This window comes from Centruroides sculpturatus, unplaced genomic scaffold, assembly GCF_000671375.1.
Source record: "Centruroides sculpturatus isolate CEXI.00-Female unplaced genomic scaffold, Cexi_2.0 scaffold1068, whole genome shotgun sequence".
Taxonomy (NCBI): domain Eukaryota; kingdom Metazoa; phylum Arthropoda; class Arachnida; order Scorpiones; family Buthidae; genus Centruroides; species Centruroides sculpturatus.
The window spans coordinates 98,087-114,130 of NW_019385194.1; the positions used below are offsets into that span (position 1 = coordinate 98,087).

General features: G+C 26.9%; 1 protein-coding gene across 2 annotated transcripts in view; it reads left to right on the top strand.

Annotated features, from left to right (window-relative positions):
• Positions 1-16,044, top strand: part of LOC111635980 (glutamate receptor 1-like) — a 71,656-nt gene that overhangs the window by 50,807 nt on the left and 4,805 nt on the right. For both annotated transcript variants that reach the window (XM_023381131.1, XM_023381132.1), the window contains 6 exons: positions 59-274; positions 1,545-1,900; positions 5,720-5,918; positions 6,034-6,284; positions 6,377-6,485; positions 7,226-7,363. In XM_023381131.1, coding sequence (XP_023236899.1) covers positions 59-274; positions 1,545-1,900; positions 5,720-5,918; positions 6,034-6,284; positions 6,377-6,485; positions 7,226-7,363 — 1,269 coding nt within the window. The remainder of the gene's footprint in view (positions 1-58; positions 275-1,544; positions 1,901-5,719; positions 5,919-6,033; positions 6,285-6,376; positions 6,486-7,225; positions 7,364-16,044) is intronic.

Below are 16,044 nucleotides of genomic sequence, written 5' to 3' on the forward strand. Positions count from 1 at the left end.
TGAAGTCGAAAGTTTTTAAGTAGTAGTTAAAACTTTGAATTTTATTGCGTAATTTTAGGAAGAACCATATTTAATGGAAAAAAAAGCCGAACCGGGACAAAATATGGAAGGAAACGATAGGTTCGAAGGATATTGCAAAGATCTCGCAGATTTGATTGCAGATAATCTAAAATTCAACTACATCTTGCAGTTGGTTAACGATTCTAAATATGGAGGGTTGGACCCAAATGCTAAAGGAGGATGGAATGGAATGGTTGGAGAACTCATTCGCAAAGTATGATGAATTCTAGATAATTTTATTAAAGAGTTTTATAATAAATTTGATATATATATGTTCAGTTTTTATCGCCATTTAATATACATTGGATGGATATTTTAATGTCGACTAAATTTAAACGTTTGAAATATCCGTGTTGCTTAATCGTTTTAATGTTAACAACTCGATATTTCATAGAACTGAAGATAAATTCGTTCTAAAAATATTTTTCTTTAATAACGTTTTTAGAATTTTAAATAAAAATTGCTTAAATAAATAAAAAATAATAAAACAAAAAAAAATAGCTTCTAAGAATAAACATCATATATTTTCATTGAAAATTTTACAATTTTTTGAAAAAATGACCGAAAAGATTAAAGTTCAAATACTATAAATATTTTGATAGGAAAGTTTAAAGCTACATGATAAATTCTTCTTAAAATTTATGACCAAGAAGCTTTCCTTTTTTGAAGAAAAAATAATTTCTGTATAGAAGAAGAAAGATTGATAAAGTAACGAAGTAGTCTGCAAACGGATTAAGAAGTTTCAAAGCTGCTGAAGGGCTGGACAAAGCACTCTTTTGCCCTCAGGAGGCTAAAAATAAAAATACATTTTATAAATAAATGTCATACGTTGGGTGACTTTAGTCTCATTGTCAGCTCAGCCTTTTGACGTATTCTTTGACTAAAAAAGCTCCCTTCAGTTTAGGAGATGGCATAATCCTCTTTGTTGATAAATTGCTGCTTGAATTCCTAATTAACTTTCGCAGACGTCTAGACTCAACGAATATTTATTAATTTCTTATATATTATAAATTTAATTAATTGAACTTTCCACACTTTTTATTCTATTTTTAGAATTTGCTATCAAAAATATTAAAAGAGCGATATTTTTTAATTTCAAATTATTAATAATAATATACAGTTATTATATGTTAAATAACTTTTTCCTCCATTTTTTAAATTAATTATTCAAAATGATTGGAAGTTAAAATATAAAAATTTAATGTTTATGTTTGGGTATAAAAAAAATAATATTTTAGTAATTAGCNGTAGTCACACAGTTTTTATATTAATTAAATTAAACTAAAAAGTAGTGATCTTGCCTCACGCTATACTGTAAAGTATATAAGTTCAACGATTAAACTGTGTTAAAGTATATAAAATATATTGTAATTTATCATATTAAAGCATGAATTTGTAGCTTTAAAATGGAAAAAAAACTAGTGCTTAATGAAAGAAAGAGTTTAGCAAATATTTTTTCACGTAACGAATTGTTAATTTTTCAGGAAGCCGATATAGCCATTGCTCCATTAACAATAACATCGGCTAGAGAGAACGTGATAGATTTTACCAAACCTTTTATGTCGTTGGGTATCAGCATCATGATCAAGAAACCGGTAAATAGGAAACCTGGTGTGTTTTCCTTTATGAATCCTTTGTCAGAAGAGATTTGGATGTGCATTATCTTCGCCTACGTCGGTGTTTCTGTCGTCTTGTTTCTAGTCAGTCGCTTTTCACCCCACGAATGGAGATACGAAGACGGAATGATGGGACCAACGGCTTCCAATGACTTCTCTCTACAAAACAGTCTTTGGTTTTCCTTGGGCGCCTTCATGCAACAAGGCTGTGACATTTGTCCGAGGTACGAACACGATGCCTATATCATATCCACACTTTCTCTTCGCCCGGCCACAGCGAAATTAAATTTACAGTTATTTTAGAATTTAGAATTTAAAATTTAAACATAGTTTTACGTATCTAACTGATAATATTATTTTTAAATTATCCATAGCTAAATTTTAAATGTAAGCTTAAAATTTAATGTATAATATTAATTGCATCTGATGGATAAAATTTATATATTTATCATAAACGAAAATCCTTTTATAATTTAACGATTTGATAATTATAACCGTTGCACTGTAAATTATCCGTTTTATAAATTTTATCCTTCAAAGTTTGCATGATTATTTAATTTATATAAGCTATACTTAAAATGTTATTATTGAAATTAGAGAGTGAATGCTTAATTAATTAGCAAATATCGTTTTATAATTTTTATTGTAATTATTTATAAATTAAATGTAATTAAATTATTATTTTAAAATTTTATTTCTATGTAGCCTAATATGAACACTGATCTACTTTTCACAGGAATTTTTCAAATACCTTCTCTTCCAGCAGCAATTTATTCTTTCTCATTTCCCAGTTTATTCGTTCTCATATCTGAAAGTCTATACCATTTATATTTCAAAAAGTAATTTATTTACTTTTGAACTTTTCTAGTGAATGATTTGAAAACTGAATTTAAATCCTTCGACAGAGATTCTTGTAAATCTTTCTCGTTTTAATACAATCAACGAACAAGATATTGTAAATTCAATTTTATCTAACTAAATTTAGAAAGAAAAATAATTTTTCTTTTGATATTTTCTAAAGGATTTAGTATGTGAAAAACAATGAAAAATAATAATATTCCTTCTCGATTTTTGTTAAGTAATTACTTAGTAGCAGTTATATTTATTAATAAACACATTTATTTTCGTTATATTTTAACAATTTAATAAGGATTTGTTAATTAATAACCAAGGATTCGCTCCCTATAAATATCAATTATATATCAATTTTAAAAAATTATAATATTTTCGAATTTATATTATAATTATGTATTAATTATAATGTTAGATCTACTCATGATATTTATAATTTGTAATTTATTTCCTACGATTAGAATATTCGCCAGATTTAAGTGTACGTAATATACAGTGTTCGTTTCGAAAATTTGCATGTTATATGCTTGATGATGATATAATAGAGCATATGAATTTATAATAATAAGATAAGTTTGTTTGCCTTGCCTCTAAGGAATGGCTTGTTATATCCATTTATTTTAAAGTGAATTTGCATGCTTGCTTTATATTTAATGGTCTGTGAATGTGAAGAATGTCGATAGCATACATAAGTTATGAATGCTAAAATGCAAACATTTCTAGTTATCTGCCTTAAGTTTACGTAGTTTATAAGTGTGAAAACGGATATAGGAATTAATTGATTCATATAAAATAGTTTCGTGGATTGAATACCTGGAAAGAAACGTTGTAGTCTTGTGCATGAGGCAATAGTTACGAAAGCCCAACAGGAAAAATTCAAGTAAAACAATAATAATAATAATAAATGGAATGTTGCTGGCAAACAGGAATGACAATTTTATTTCTGCAATGCCAAATGATGCTAGAAATAGTCTAAAAGATGGAATGTATTTTGAAATATTTGTATGGTATGAAACGTAGTGAAGTCGAGTCTGTTTTCTAAAACTGTTAAAATCACTCTTGATAATTTTTGATAATAAAATTATAATGAAGAATTCTATTAAAATATTAAAATATTTAATTTGAAATTTAAAAAAAAAACTTTTTTTGTTTTTGTTGTTTATCCTGGGGTGAGCCGCACTCTGTCTTCTACGGACTAATTAAAACATCTCATTTGATCATCCTTATCATGTAAGGATCTGAATTATTTAAATATATAATTCCAGTTTCTACATCATTAGCATGTCTGCTGAACTTTATATTTATTATTATATCAGTATTTCTCACATAAAAAAAATTTCTATAATAAATAATCAAGAGTTCTTACGATTAATTTCTAAGCTCTGTTGTTTAATTAATCATCTAACACCGTAATAATTATTTACTGTATTTCAAATAATATTCTCTTAAAAATAATAAAAATTTGTCTTAAATATGATTTATGTTTTGAATTATAAAATTTCTTTTGGAAGTTCTTCTTCCTTATATTATTATAAGTATCTTATTTTCACCTTAAGATTTAAAATTAATTCATTTTCTAAATAAAAAAGATATTAATTCGTCTAACAAAATGATTAATCAATTATTTCATAATTCTTAATGCAATATTATTTATTTTGTAAACATTGTGCAATTTCTATTATTTTAATTTGATTCCAACCAGCATTGAACATATTCGAGATTTTCAAATTTGTTTACAAAGTGTTGCCATGTTGGGTATGCCAAGGCTGCAGCTGTTATTCCCAGGTAAAGCAATTCACTGTTAACGTATAGTTTTCCATTATTTATATGTGTATATGTATATATAATAATAATAATAATAATAATAATGCTAATAATACTAATAATAATTTATTAAATTAAATTCACACATAACAAATGGGCACGTGTCACAGTCTTCGTTACATCCAGACGACCTGGGAGAATATTTAAAATAAGTAATGCTAGCCGAACAAGATAAGATTACTTCTCTAACGAGACCTGCCATCATCAGCGTTGTGAAGAATCTTCCAGTATTTAAAAAAAACAACTCGAATGATCAAAGAAAAAAAAGTCAAAGACACACTTTGGTGGTAATTTAATGGAAATTAATGGTTAAGTGATATACTGTTCGGTGATTTAATGCACGAGGTATTTTAGAGTGACTACAAACTTCAATAAAAAAAAAATAAAAAAAATAACAGTGAAACAATATACGAGTCCATTACAATCACCAAGAGAACGAAGAGAGTGGCATAACCTCAGGATAAATAACAAACATTAATGTTTAAAGAAAGCAAAATGATGTTTTTAAATGAATTTCTGATCATTTTAACTTTTTTTTTTCAAGGACATTTTTCATAAAGAAATGAACTTTATTAAATTTTTACATATTTTTACCCACATTTCTTTGTAGACTGCTTTAATCTCATATAACTGAATTAAATTTATATTCGAGAATAGAAGGAATATTTTTAACTTAAAAAACAATTAAAATTTTAATACATTTAAGGTGAAAATGTAATTACAAAAAATATTTCAATTTATTTTCTCGATAATTCTGTTTACACGTATTTAACTTATTGTTTAATTAGTCATTTATTTTTATTAACCTTTTCTGCAATGCATATAACGTATTTTAGAATTTAGATAGTTAAATCGATGAACAGCTTCTTGTTTACAAAAATAGAGGCATTTAATTTATTATTTGGCGCATGTATAAATCAAAATGATAAGTAATATTTAAAAATTTAATTTATATTGTTATACTAGTTTATAAAAAACAAGTATAATTTTCTAATTGATTAATCGAGCGATTCGAGTTTTATTTTACTAAGTAATTATAATTAATTGCTTTAAAATTATTTAAATTCATTCATTTCTAAAAATAATTTTCGTTTATTTTGTATTCTTCACTTTTTATGCTACTTCGTTTGTAAAAACAATATATATATATATATATAATTATGAGATTTCGAAAAACGTAGTGACGAAAATGCGTAGAGTTTGATTTATTTATCTGCTGAACTTTATGATGAATGCTTTGCTTGGAATGATGATTTTCGAATTAATATAAATTTAAATCTAGTCATTATGAAAATAATAAGTTTCGTCTTCGTCGTAGCGAATGAGATAAATAGCTTCGCAGTATCTGTTGTAACGTTTCTGTTTAGGTCGATTGCAGGTCGTATAGTGGGCAGTGTCTGGTGGTTTTTCACACTCATCATTATCTCTTCGTACACTGCCAATTTGGCTGCCTTTCTCACAATGGAAAGAATGGTAACGCCTATTAATTCTGCTGAAGACTTAGCCAAACAGACTGAAGTCGAATATGGTACTCTATCGTTTTCTTCGACGCAGGAATTCTTCAGGGTAAGACCTCGTGAAGTATATTTTCTATCGATTTTTAACATTAAAAAGTGTTAAAAATAAAAATTTTAAATGTAACTAATGTAAGATTTTATTTCGTTATTCATATTTCTGATAGCTTCAAAGCGCAAAAATAGCTGTTTATGCTCGGATGTGGGAATTTATGAATTCGAGGAAGCAAGTTTTTGTCTCTTCTTACGGAGAGGGCATCAGAAGAGTAAGGGAATCGAAGGGAAAATATGCATTTTTAATGGAATCTACTAAGAACGAATATATTAACGAGAGACAACCTTGCGATACGATGAAAGTAGGAAGAAATTTAGATGCTAAAGGATATGGTGTGGCAACACCTGTTGGATCTAATCTCAGGTATGTGTTATTTACAGATATTTTAAGTAGTATGTTTTTGATATAATTCTGATTTAAGTGATAGAATTTAAATTAAAATGGGCAATTTTCAGGGATCGTTTGAATTTGGCTGTTTTGACAATGTTGGAGAAAGGAGATTTAGCTCGTTTGGAAAATAAATGGTGGTACGATAGGAGTGAATGCAGAAATGGAGATAGTAAGGTAAAAAATGGATAAATTTTAATTCTGTTAGTAAGAAAAACCTTAAGTTATATCAAATTAAACTTTAAAACTTCTGAATTTTCAATATTTTAATTTTTGATAATAAAAAATATAATAATTCAAATTTCACAGTTTTAAAATTACACAAATGTTACATTAGCTGTTTAAAGATAGATAATGTAATAAATCGATGCTTGTGTTATTAAAGTATTTGTTCGTATTAAACATCCTACTTTGTATACAGTTTAAAGTAATTTACAACGTAATATTTATCTTGGTATACACATACGTGTATGAATTTTGGTAGTTCTATACAAACTCACTAATATATTGGCATATAAATTTATTCAAAGTATTATTCCTCGCTTCCATAAATCTCAATGCACAAAATATTTCTACATCGGAATGGGCTGTCGTTGTGAACAAATGATCCACTATACAGAATGGATATAAATTCTTTCTCATGTGCATTTTTGTATGTTTTTGCCCACCGGACCATCTTAGCCACCATATTTTAGCTACAACAAATTATGATGGATGGTGCATCAATCTCACTGCACCAACATCCAATAACAAATCATGATTGATTGATGCAGCTCTTATTTTGACTGTTGTCTTACTTTCAGTTAATATTCTTATTGGGTTTATCTTTAGATATTAAACTTATATTGGAAAAAAATATATAAACTAAAATAAATATTTTAATGTAAAACTTTAAACTTTATCGACTTTCTTTTCAGGAATCTTCTCAAAATGAATTAACGTTAAGCAATGTGGCCGGTTGTTTCTATATATTGGTTGGAGGGTGTATATTAGCCCTATGCGTAGCTACAATTGAATTTTGTTATGTATCCCAGATTGAATCAAATCGATCAAAAGTAAGTTAAATTTATGAATATTTCAATAATTTGGCAATGAAATTATTTTATATTTGTAAGCTAAAAGTAATTTTAAAAAATATACTTTACTTAGCTTAACATAAATTATAGATTTTAAATTAAAACCCCGAAAGTAATATTATAATATTTATTTTCAAAAAATTACGTATGCAAAAATCATAAAGAAATATTAATATTCCTCTATAAATTTATACGAAAATATTTCTGATAAATATTAGAATATTTTTAAATTGTTAATATGAAAAGAAAGGAAGTAGAATATTCGTAATTACTGTAATTCGAAACTGCGGATTACTTCATTATATATATATATTTTAAATTACATAAAAGAAAATCAAGAAACAAAGAGCGATTGTTAGAGAAATCCTATTACACAAATTCGTTTCCTGAAGAAATTGCCTTTCTAGAAATCGTTTAACTTGATCGCAAAGTATAGTGAGACGGGTTAAAGTCGAGCCTGTAAGAGATATTTAAAGAATGAAACAGGATTGACAGTCTTGTTGCTTTATCATGCAAAGGCAGAAGATTGCTACTAAGCTGATTTGGCTTATAGTCCATATTGGCTATTTGAAGTGCAAGAGACAAAAGTGTGTCTATCAATAATGGACTGTGAATGTCAAGATATAATGTAAACAGTCTTTCTCCAGCAGATGCCATCTTTCTCGACATTGACACATTCGCTTTTCGTTCTCTCTCGTTTCATATTGGCACTTAACATAGAATAATATTTATTTTGTAATTGAGAAAAATGCTTTTCTTTGCATTCAAGTTTTTTTTTGTCTATTTTCCTAAATCATTAACTTTTTTAAATTCTCAATTTATATTTTAAAACTTAAATTTGATCGCATTATCTAAATATTTTCAAGAAGAAAAGAAAAATAATTTTACGTGTAATTTTATAATTTACTTTTGATTTGAATGATGATAATTTATAAAATTTACATGTATACTTTTCTATAAAGTTTATGTAGGTTTGAAGTCGTCCCATTAAATATTTACAGTATCTATAAAGTAAATAATAATTAATTAACAGATATGAAGCAAAGATCGTTGTTTCGAATTAAGCAAATCTACTTTTACAAAATTTATGTAAACAATTTAAAAACATTTAAGCGCAATATTAATTAGGAACTTGGCAAATTTATCATTCCTTATGGCCATACAGCTTGTTTGTGAAAGTTAAATTAAGAGAGAAAAAGAAAACTATTTCATTATTTCTGTTATGGATCGACCCCAACTTTAGAAATGTGTTGCGTAATATTCATCATAAAAATTAAAATTGATTAATGAAGCGCAATGATTGTTTTAAAATAATTAAAATGCAAATTGTCTCATAATTAACTTACGCTATATATGAAAATGCATTTGTTTGTTTGTCAGAATCATTTTCCTCGTACGTTGTAACTCGTCCAATTGGGTTAATAAGGAAAATAGTGAAGAAAACGTAATAAATGTTTTCATTACTACTTTCTTCATTAGCCAATTTAATGACAGAATATTTGTAAGTAGAATTCATCTGGATGGTTATTTGGGAAAAAAGCATCATTCAGAGAAAACAGAAAGTGTTCATTATCAAAGTGTTCACCTAATGGATCTATTTTCTTTGTTGATAGCTTTACTTTTATTTCTGTTTTTGTTTGTTTGCACCTATTAGATAAAAACAGTCCTATCAAACAGATATTTTCTTTGACTCAATTTGCGATATTTTTCTTTTCATTCGTTGTTCCATATAAACATGCTTCAATTATTTTTATCAAATCAAATAGATATTCTCTCTTCTATTCCAAGAAATTCGATCTTTAGAAATTCTCTACAGCAGTTTTTATTAATAATTAAATTAATGCAACTTTTAATAAACTTAAGGAAATTTATTTCTAAAAAGCGAAACCGATCAAAAATCGCTTGTAAATAATCAAACGTAAAAGAAAAAGAATAAGAGAGATGCATTATACACTAACGAAAGTCATGATTGATAAATGAAGAATTCAAATTTCATAATTCAATATTAACTAAGAAATTGCAGTAATTATGCATGATTGTAAGACAAAGTCTAATTTATTTGAAGTAGGTTTTTAATACTTCAGTAAACGTTCTTGACTTTAATTAATAGGAATTCAATAAAATTATCTTGGATTATTATGCGATTTTTCACTACCTTTAATTATATGAATATTTATTATTAAGGGAAACGAGAAATCGGTTTATTGCGAATAAATTTTGCATTGCAAAAATTTCTCGGCAAAAAGACTAATAATAGTTGTTTGTTTCTTCTCCAATCAAATATCTTCAGATTTAATAATAGAAAAGAAAATTTTAAATTGATAAAAAATAATCATATTTAAAATTAAATTATTTCATTATTATTCGAAATGAAAGTAAATAATACTATTAAATTATACATTAATGATGTCAAAAACATCAATACATTACTTTGTGTCCTCATCAACATTTAGAATAATGATTACCCCGTTAGAGAAATGCTTTGATGAAAAAAAAATAATTAAAATCTATCGATTTTGCTTTGTTCTAAATTCAAGGCACATTTATCAATATTTAGAAATTAAAGAAAAATATGAAATGAAAGATATTATTAAAAATGAGGAATTTATAATTTATTAAAGATAATAAAAGTTTCTGTACATAACATAATATGCAAATTAATTCCCCCTTTTTTTATTTAATTTAAAAATGCGTATGCCTATTATTACACATAACAGGCTTTTCCAGGAATTTCATAGGCGGTCTGTCCTGGATATGTAGGCCCATTATACAGTACCAGTATTGTGGGTTCGGTCAGGCCCATGCCAGAGGTATTGTGGTCCTAACCGAGTCCACTACATTCCATAAAATGTGATTATTAATGAACAGAAATTTGGCTCTTTCACAAATATCAGTTTGTTCAATACATTGATGAATATTATAATTATAAATATAAGTATTACACTTTGTTTTAAAGTTTTACTCTAAAAACTGAGTCTTGTAATAAAAAAAAATAATTTTTTTCAATAAGATTAAAGATTTTCTAGCAACAGATTTATATACATTTTCTTTTCTACCAGGAATATCATTTTCCCATTTTAGGTGGACTATCGTTGTACTCTCTGCATTATAATGTTAAATATAATAATAATGTTAATTGAATTTTTCCATTTTAACTTAGTATTTAATGAAATTATAGTTTTATAAAGATGAACATTTAATAAGAATTAGTTGTTTAGAGAATTTATAAGGGAAACTATACATTTTAAATACAGTCGCGTTCATCTCAAAACTGAAAAATTGACGATTGATGGATTGAGTAATGGGCTATCTACTAAAGCGGGAATACCTCCCAGATTTTCTCTAGAAAACTGGTCCATATTTAGATGTTAGATACGAAGTAAATCCAGAAAATTCCACGCGGCCAGCACGTTTGCGAGGCGCGAACCCGCGACTAACTACCAGTGTTCAGTGATTTTTATCTACTCGGAGCTGAGAAATGTGAGTCAATTTCTTCGATTCAAACACTCAAACGACAATCAAGTAAAGGCCGTGTCAATTATGATAAATGCACAGGTAAAGGATTTCAGATTTTTTCCAATAACCCAGATACAAAATTTTACATCTGAAATCCTTCTGAAAGCAGTTTTGACTGATGGGATGTGAAATGGCATCTTTTACTTCATTTTCTGTGAGTGCATTTTTTCATTTTCTATATTTTGGCTAATAATTTTATAAAAATGGTGTTAATTTTTTCAATAGCTAATATAATAATAATTTGAAAATTTAAATAAAAGTTAATTCAGTTAATTGGCATTTCATATTTCGTTTATGAAAATGACAATAACTGATATATCAATTGATAGTGTTTGAATATTGAAAACTTCTTCTTGCAATTATATATAGTATATTTAGTTTCATTTAAAATTTTGAAATTGCTATTGTAACTATTTTCCACGATATGTTTGTAACTACATACATAAATGCTGTCACATCTTTTTGAATAAAACATGGAAGTAATTTAATTTTTATTTAATGAAATGTTCAATTTTATTAAATTCACTGCCTGATTGAAATAAATATTAATTAAGAAACGTTAATAATTGCATAATATAAATCAATTAATATAATATAGTCTATTGTCTTAACATAAGCCTAATAATGACTGTTCGTGTAATTACAGTAATTGTTTCCTGTAATAAGTAGAATTTCTTTACGTAAGATCGTATAAATTTATTATATAAAACTCTTTAATAGTTAATAAATAATCATTAAACAGGTTCGTCTTTAGTAACTTACAGCTGTTATAAATAATCTTTGGGGTAATCACTATAGAAATTGCTATAACATTTTTAACAACTGGATTATAACTAGTTTATCTTGATTCTCCTCAATGATACTTTGAGAAGTTCATTCGACAAGTTAACGAGAAATACCAAAAATCGTTAGTAATTTGAAGTAATCCACGAGAAATTATAAGATCAAATTTGATCAATCAAATAATATCGATGATTCTTTTTACCTTACTATCGACATTATCGTGATAGATGAAGAGTCCTGTTTGGACTGCTTCACAGATGAAATTATGGGATCATGTTCATCACGAGAGAAAAAGAAGCCGAATGTAATTTCGAAATTTTTTCTTTCCTTACAAACTGTTCTAATGTTTCAATCAGGTTTTATAAAAACAAACTATATCTTCACCTTTATAAATGTCATTTAAATTATTAAAATCGATTGTAAATTCGTTTTCGTGAAAGAAAGCTTATAATTTACATTGCATGGGTTATTAATGTTAGTGGTTAGTTGTGACCTCATTCTCTCTCCTTCTTCTAATTAGTTCAATTAAAATCGCATTGGCTGCAGGCGTGAGAAAGGCATTCGATGATATGAAACTCATAATTTTATCAACATTTTCATTATTATTTTACATGTAACTTACGTCATATCGCTTAAACCAATCATTACAACTTGTTCTTTCGACAGCATTTAAATCAGGGATGTCCAACCTTTTTGTTCCTCTGGGCCACATTGGAAGAAGTCATGGAGTTTTGGGCCACAAGTACATATAATATATTTGTGACTCAATCCTTAAATATACAAGTATATTTAAGGATTAACAAGTCTAGATTATAATAATAAGTATTAAAACTTTATCACAAAAAAGGATATTTTAAAAAATTACTTCTCCAGACACTTTCAATTTTTACTTAGAAGTAAATAAATTCATTTATTATAAAGGAGACAATCAAAAATTTATTTGAAAAACACGAATATTCGTTTTATTTGGGTCTCTAATTAATAAAAAACGACGAAACGCCATTTTAAAGGGCATTGTTATTAGACTAATATATTTATAAATAATATGTAGCCCAGAAAGTAGCCAATGAGCCAAATGATAATTTTTACACCAAACTAAAAACAATGGTAGCCAAATTTGGCGCAAAGTAGCCAAATATTGCAACGCTGGAAAAAATACTAAATAATGCTGGAGTTGGAACTCAAAGGAGTATAGACCCAAATTTGAGAAAAAAGAGAAAGGCCAAAAGATAAAAAGTAGTGAGGAAGATTGGAATATTAAGGGTCAATATTTACATAATAGAAGGTCTATTTAACCTTTCTCACTACTTTTTATCTTTTGGTCTTTCTCTCTTTTTCTCAAATTTGGGTCTATAATCCTTTGAGTCACAACTTCAGCTTTATTTAGGATTCCTTCGTCATCCGCACATCTCCAAGTATTTGAAAATATTTCCTTTTCACTCAAAAATAAAATATGTACAGTATAAAAGTTTACGGCTTTGTGAAACTTCTTTTTTGAGTTTATGCCGTTGAAATAAAAAATAAAACAATTTGTCGGTTTTGTTTACACGTTTATTGGGCCTCATTGGAACTTGCCTTGGGCCGCGGGTTGGACATCCCTGATTTAAATGAATGCTTTTTATTTCGCTCTTTATGAAAAGAATTACTTACAGTTTAATTATGTTTTCTGTAATAAGTTATAGGCTACACATAAATACAAAGTATGTTTTGTTAATATTTCTGCTTATTTTATTTAGTAATGTATATAAATAAATCAAACAATACATGTTCAATACAAAGCATTTCTTTGGATATAGGTGTAGTTACTATTATTTAAATATTAAATATCAAATTCGAAATAGTTTGTATAGATAAACACGTTATAAAGCGGTAAGCTGCTTTGAGTTTCGAGCATCTTAGTTATATCACTACGGCATCATATTAGTTTTAGTGATTCGCTCGCCTGAAGAACTATCCATATAAAAATAAATGAGAGTAATAATATATATAATATAGACGAGCAAAAATTATTGTAACATCGTCACAACGCCGGGCTGCACATTTTAATCATATTTTTAACTTATTTACAATACTGTAAATGCTCTGGATCTCAAATCAGTAACGTCTTGCCCCCTGCATATCATACTTTTCCTGAGACAACAGTGTCATTTATGTATCATAACTCCCTTCTTGGGAAAACTTTTAAATTGAAAAGACGCGACAAATATATAGTTAATCTGGGTTTCCTGTTCTAACGGTTTCCATATCCGGTCTTGATTTTTATTTAAATTAAGGAAGGACAGACTGATACCAGTAGAACCATCTTTTAAATTACAGCCGAATAATTATACACTTAATGAAGAGTGATGCAACTAGTAATTGTTAGATTTTGTTACTAATAACATTTAATAAGAAAATAATTGTGAAAAATAATAGTAAAAGCATTTAACATTGTCCTGTAACTTACATTTCTTAATAATAGTCTTTGATGGACCCAATTTTGCTTATCTTAATGGAATAGTTTTTCTTTTATATTTCACTCTATTTTCTTGTAAATACTTTTCTCTTCTTTCAGTAAATTTTTGGCACTTGCTGTATTTTTGTTGCAAAAAAAGACATTTGTAGACAGTTATAAAGATAAAACCGACAACACAATTTTTCTCTTTTCTTTACAACTTTTAGAAAATCATATTCATTTTTCTTACAGATTCCTAAAATCATGTAACAATTAAATTTACTTTTATAGCATATTACCTTAAAATTTTAAAATATAAAATATACAAAATTTTGTGTTATAATTCTAATTTAAAGAATGTTTCTGAATCTCTATTAAACTTCTAAAGTTACATTTACATATTCAGTAATGCCATTGCATATTCACATAAGTGTTTAAGTTATGTAAATATTTTAAAATATTTTCTTTATAGAAATTCACAACGACTACCATGTTTTCAACTAGAAAATGTTCTCTTTTTAAGTGCATTCTTTTCTGTTACTTACTTTTTTAACCTTACCATAAATTAAAGAAAGTAAATAATAAATGTGCGTTAAAATATATATTTTTATTGTAATTCCATATTTTCTTTAGTTTCGAGTCATAAATCGACGTAATAAATCAGCTCCTTTGTATTCGAAGAAAGATTTATTCATACATAAACATGACATTTGATGAATTGTTTTATGCGAAAGTGTTGAATAAGTCGACTCATTTCATTCATACGAAACATTACCCGCAGCTTATTGCTGAAATTCTTTCAGAATGATTCAAGAAAACTTGACAATTTGGTCAATATTTAATATTGAAAACAATAATTTCAACTTTCGAGACAAATCATTCGTATTTTTTATATCAAAACTCACTTTATTTTTTCAGCTTCATTCATGTTCCCTCTGTCTTTATAAGTTTACATAGTGGACATTCATGTTAGTACTAGTGTATAATATTCCAAATCTGTGTTATATCTACAAAAATTAATGTAATTGCTATGAAGAATTTTAAAAAATTAATAAAATATTGACTTTAGAAATTGAAATTTTAGATAACTTATGTACAAAACTTAAAATAAAAATTTTAAACTCGTATTCTTTGAAACAAATAATTTGTATGTAATTTGCTCTATACGGTAAATAGTTATAAATATAGAAAAATATTACACAAAATAAAATAATATTGATACATTTTAAAAATGTTATTTTAATAGCAATAAATGTAAACAACTCACAAAACACTTGAAACGGGTTTTATATAATCTTTATATTGAGAAATTTTAAAAAATTCTGTATATTAGGCTGAAATTTTCACATTCATTCCCACTGACATCTGTCCACCTATCTGTCCTTCGTTAATCTCGATAACGGAATTAGATAGATGAAAATCGAGACCAGATATGGAAAGCTTAGAGACCGAGACTTCCATTAACTATATACGAATTACGGAAAACACGCGATTTTTAAATTAAACGATGATTCAAAAATTACAGCGCGGAGTTGTGACGATTTTTTTTAGTTTTCGTTTCGCTCGAATACGAAAAATATTAATTGTTTGGATGACATAAAAACAAGATTATGTATTTATAAAAGAAAAGTACTGTAATTAAAAAGTTGAGAACTTGATATTGTGATTAATAATTATGATTACTCTATCATTATAACAGACATTAAATATTAATTAATACGGACAATTAAATTCCTAAAATAATTTAATTAAGTTCGGAGAGATGCCGAAATATCATTTTCGATCTGATTGAATTTCGATACATTTAATTTCTCTCAAAACGATACATTGCATCAACTTAAGACATCGTAGTTAATCCCGAAGAGATATTACTCAACGTTTGAATAATTATTAACGTTACTAATTTCAATGATATTCTAACGAATTT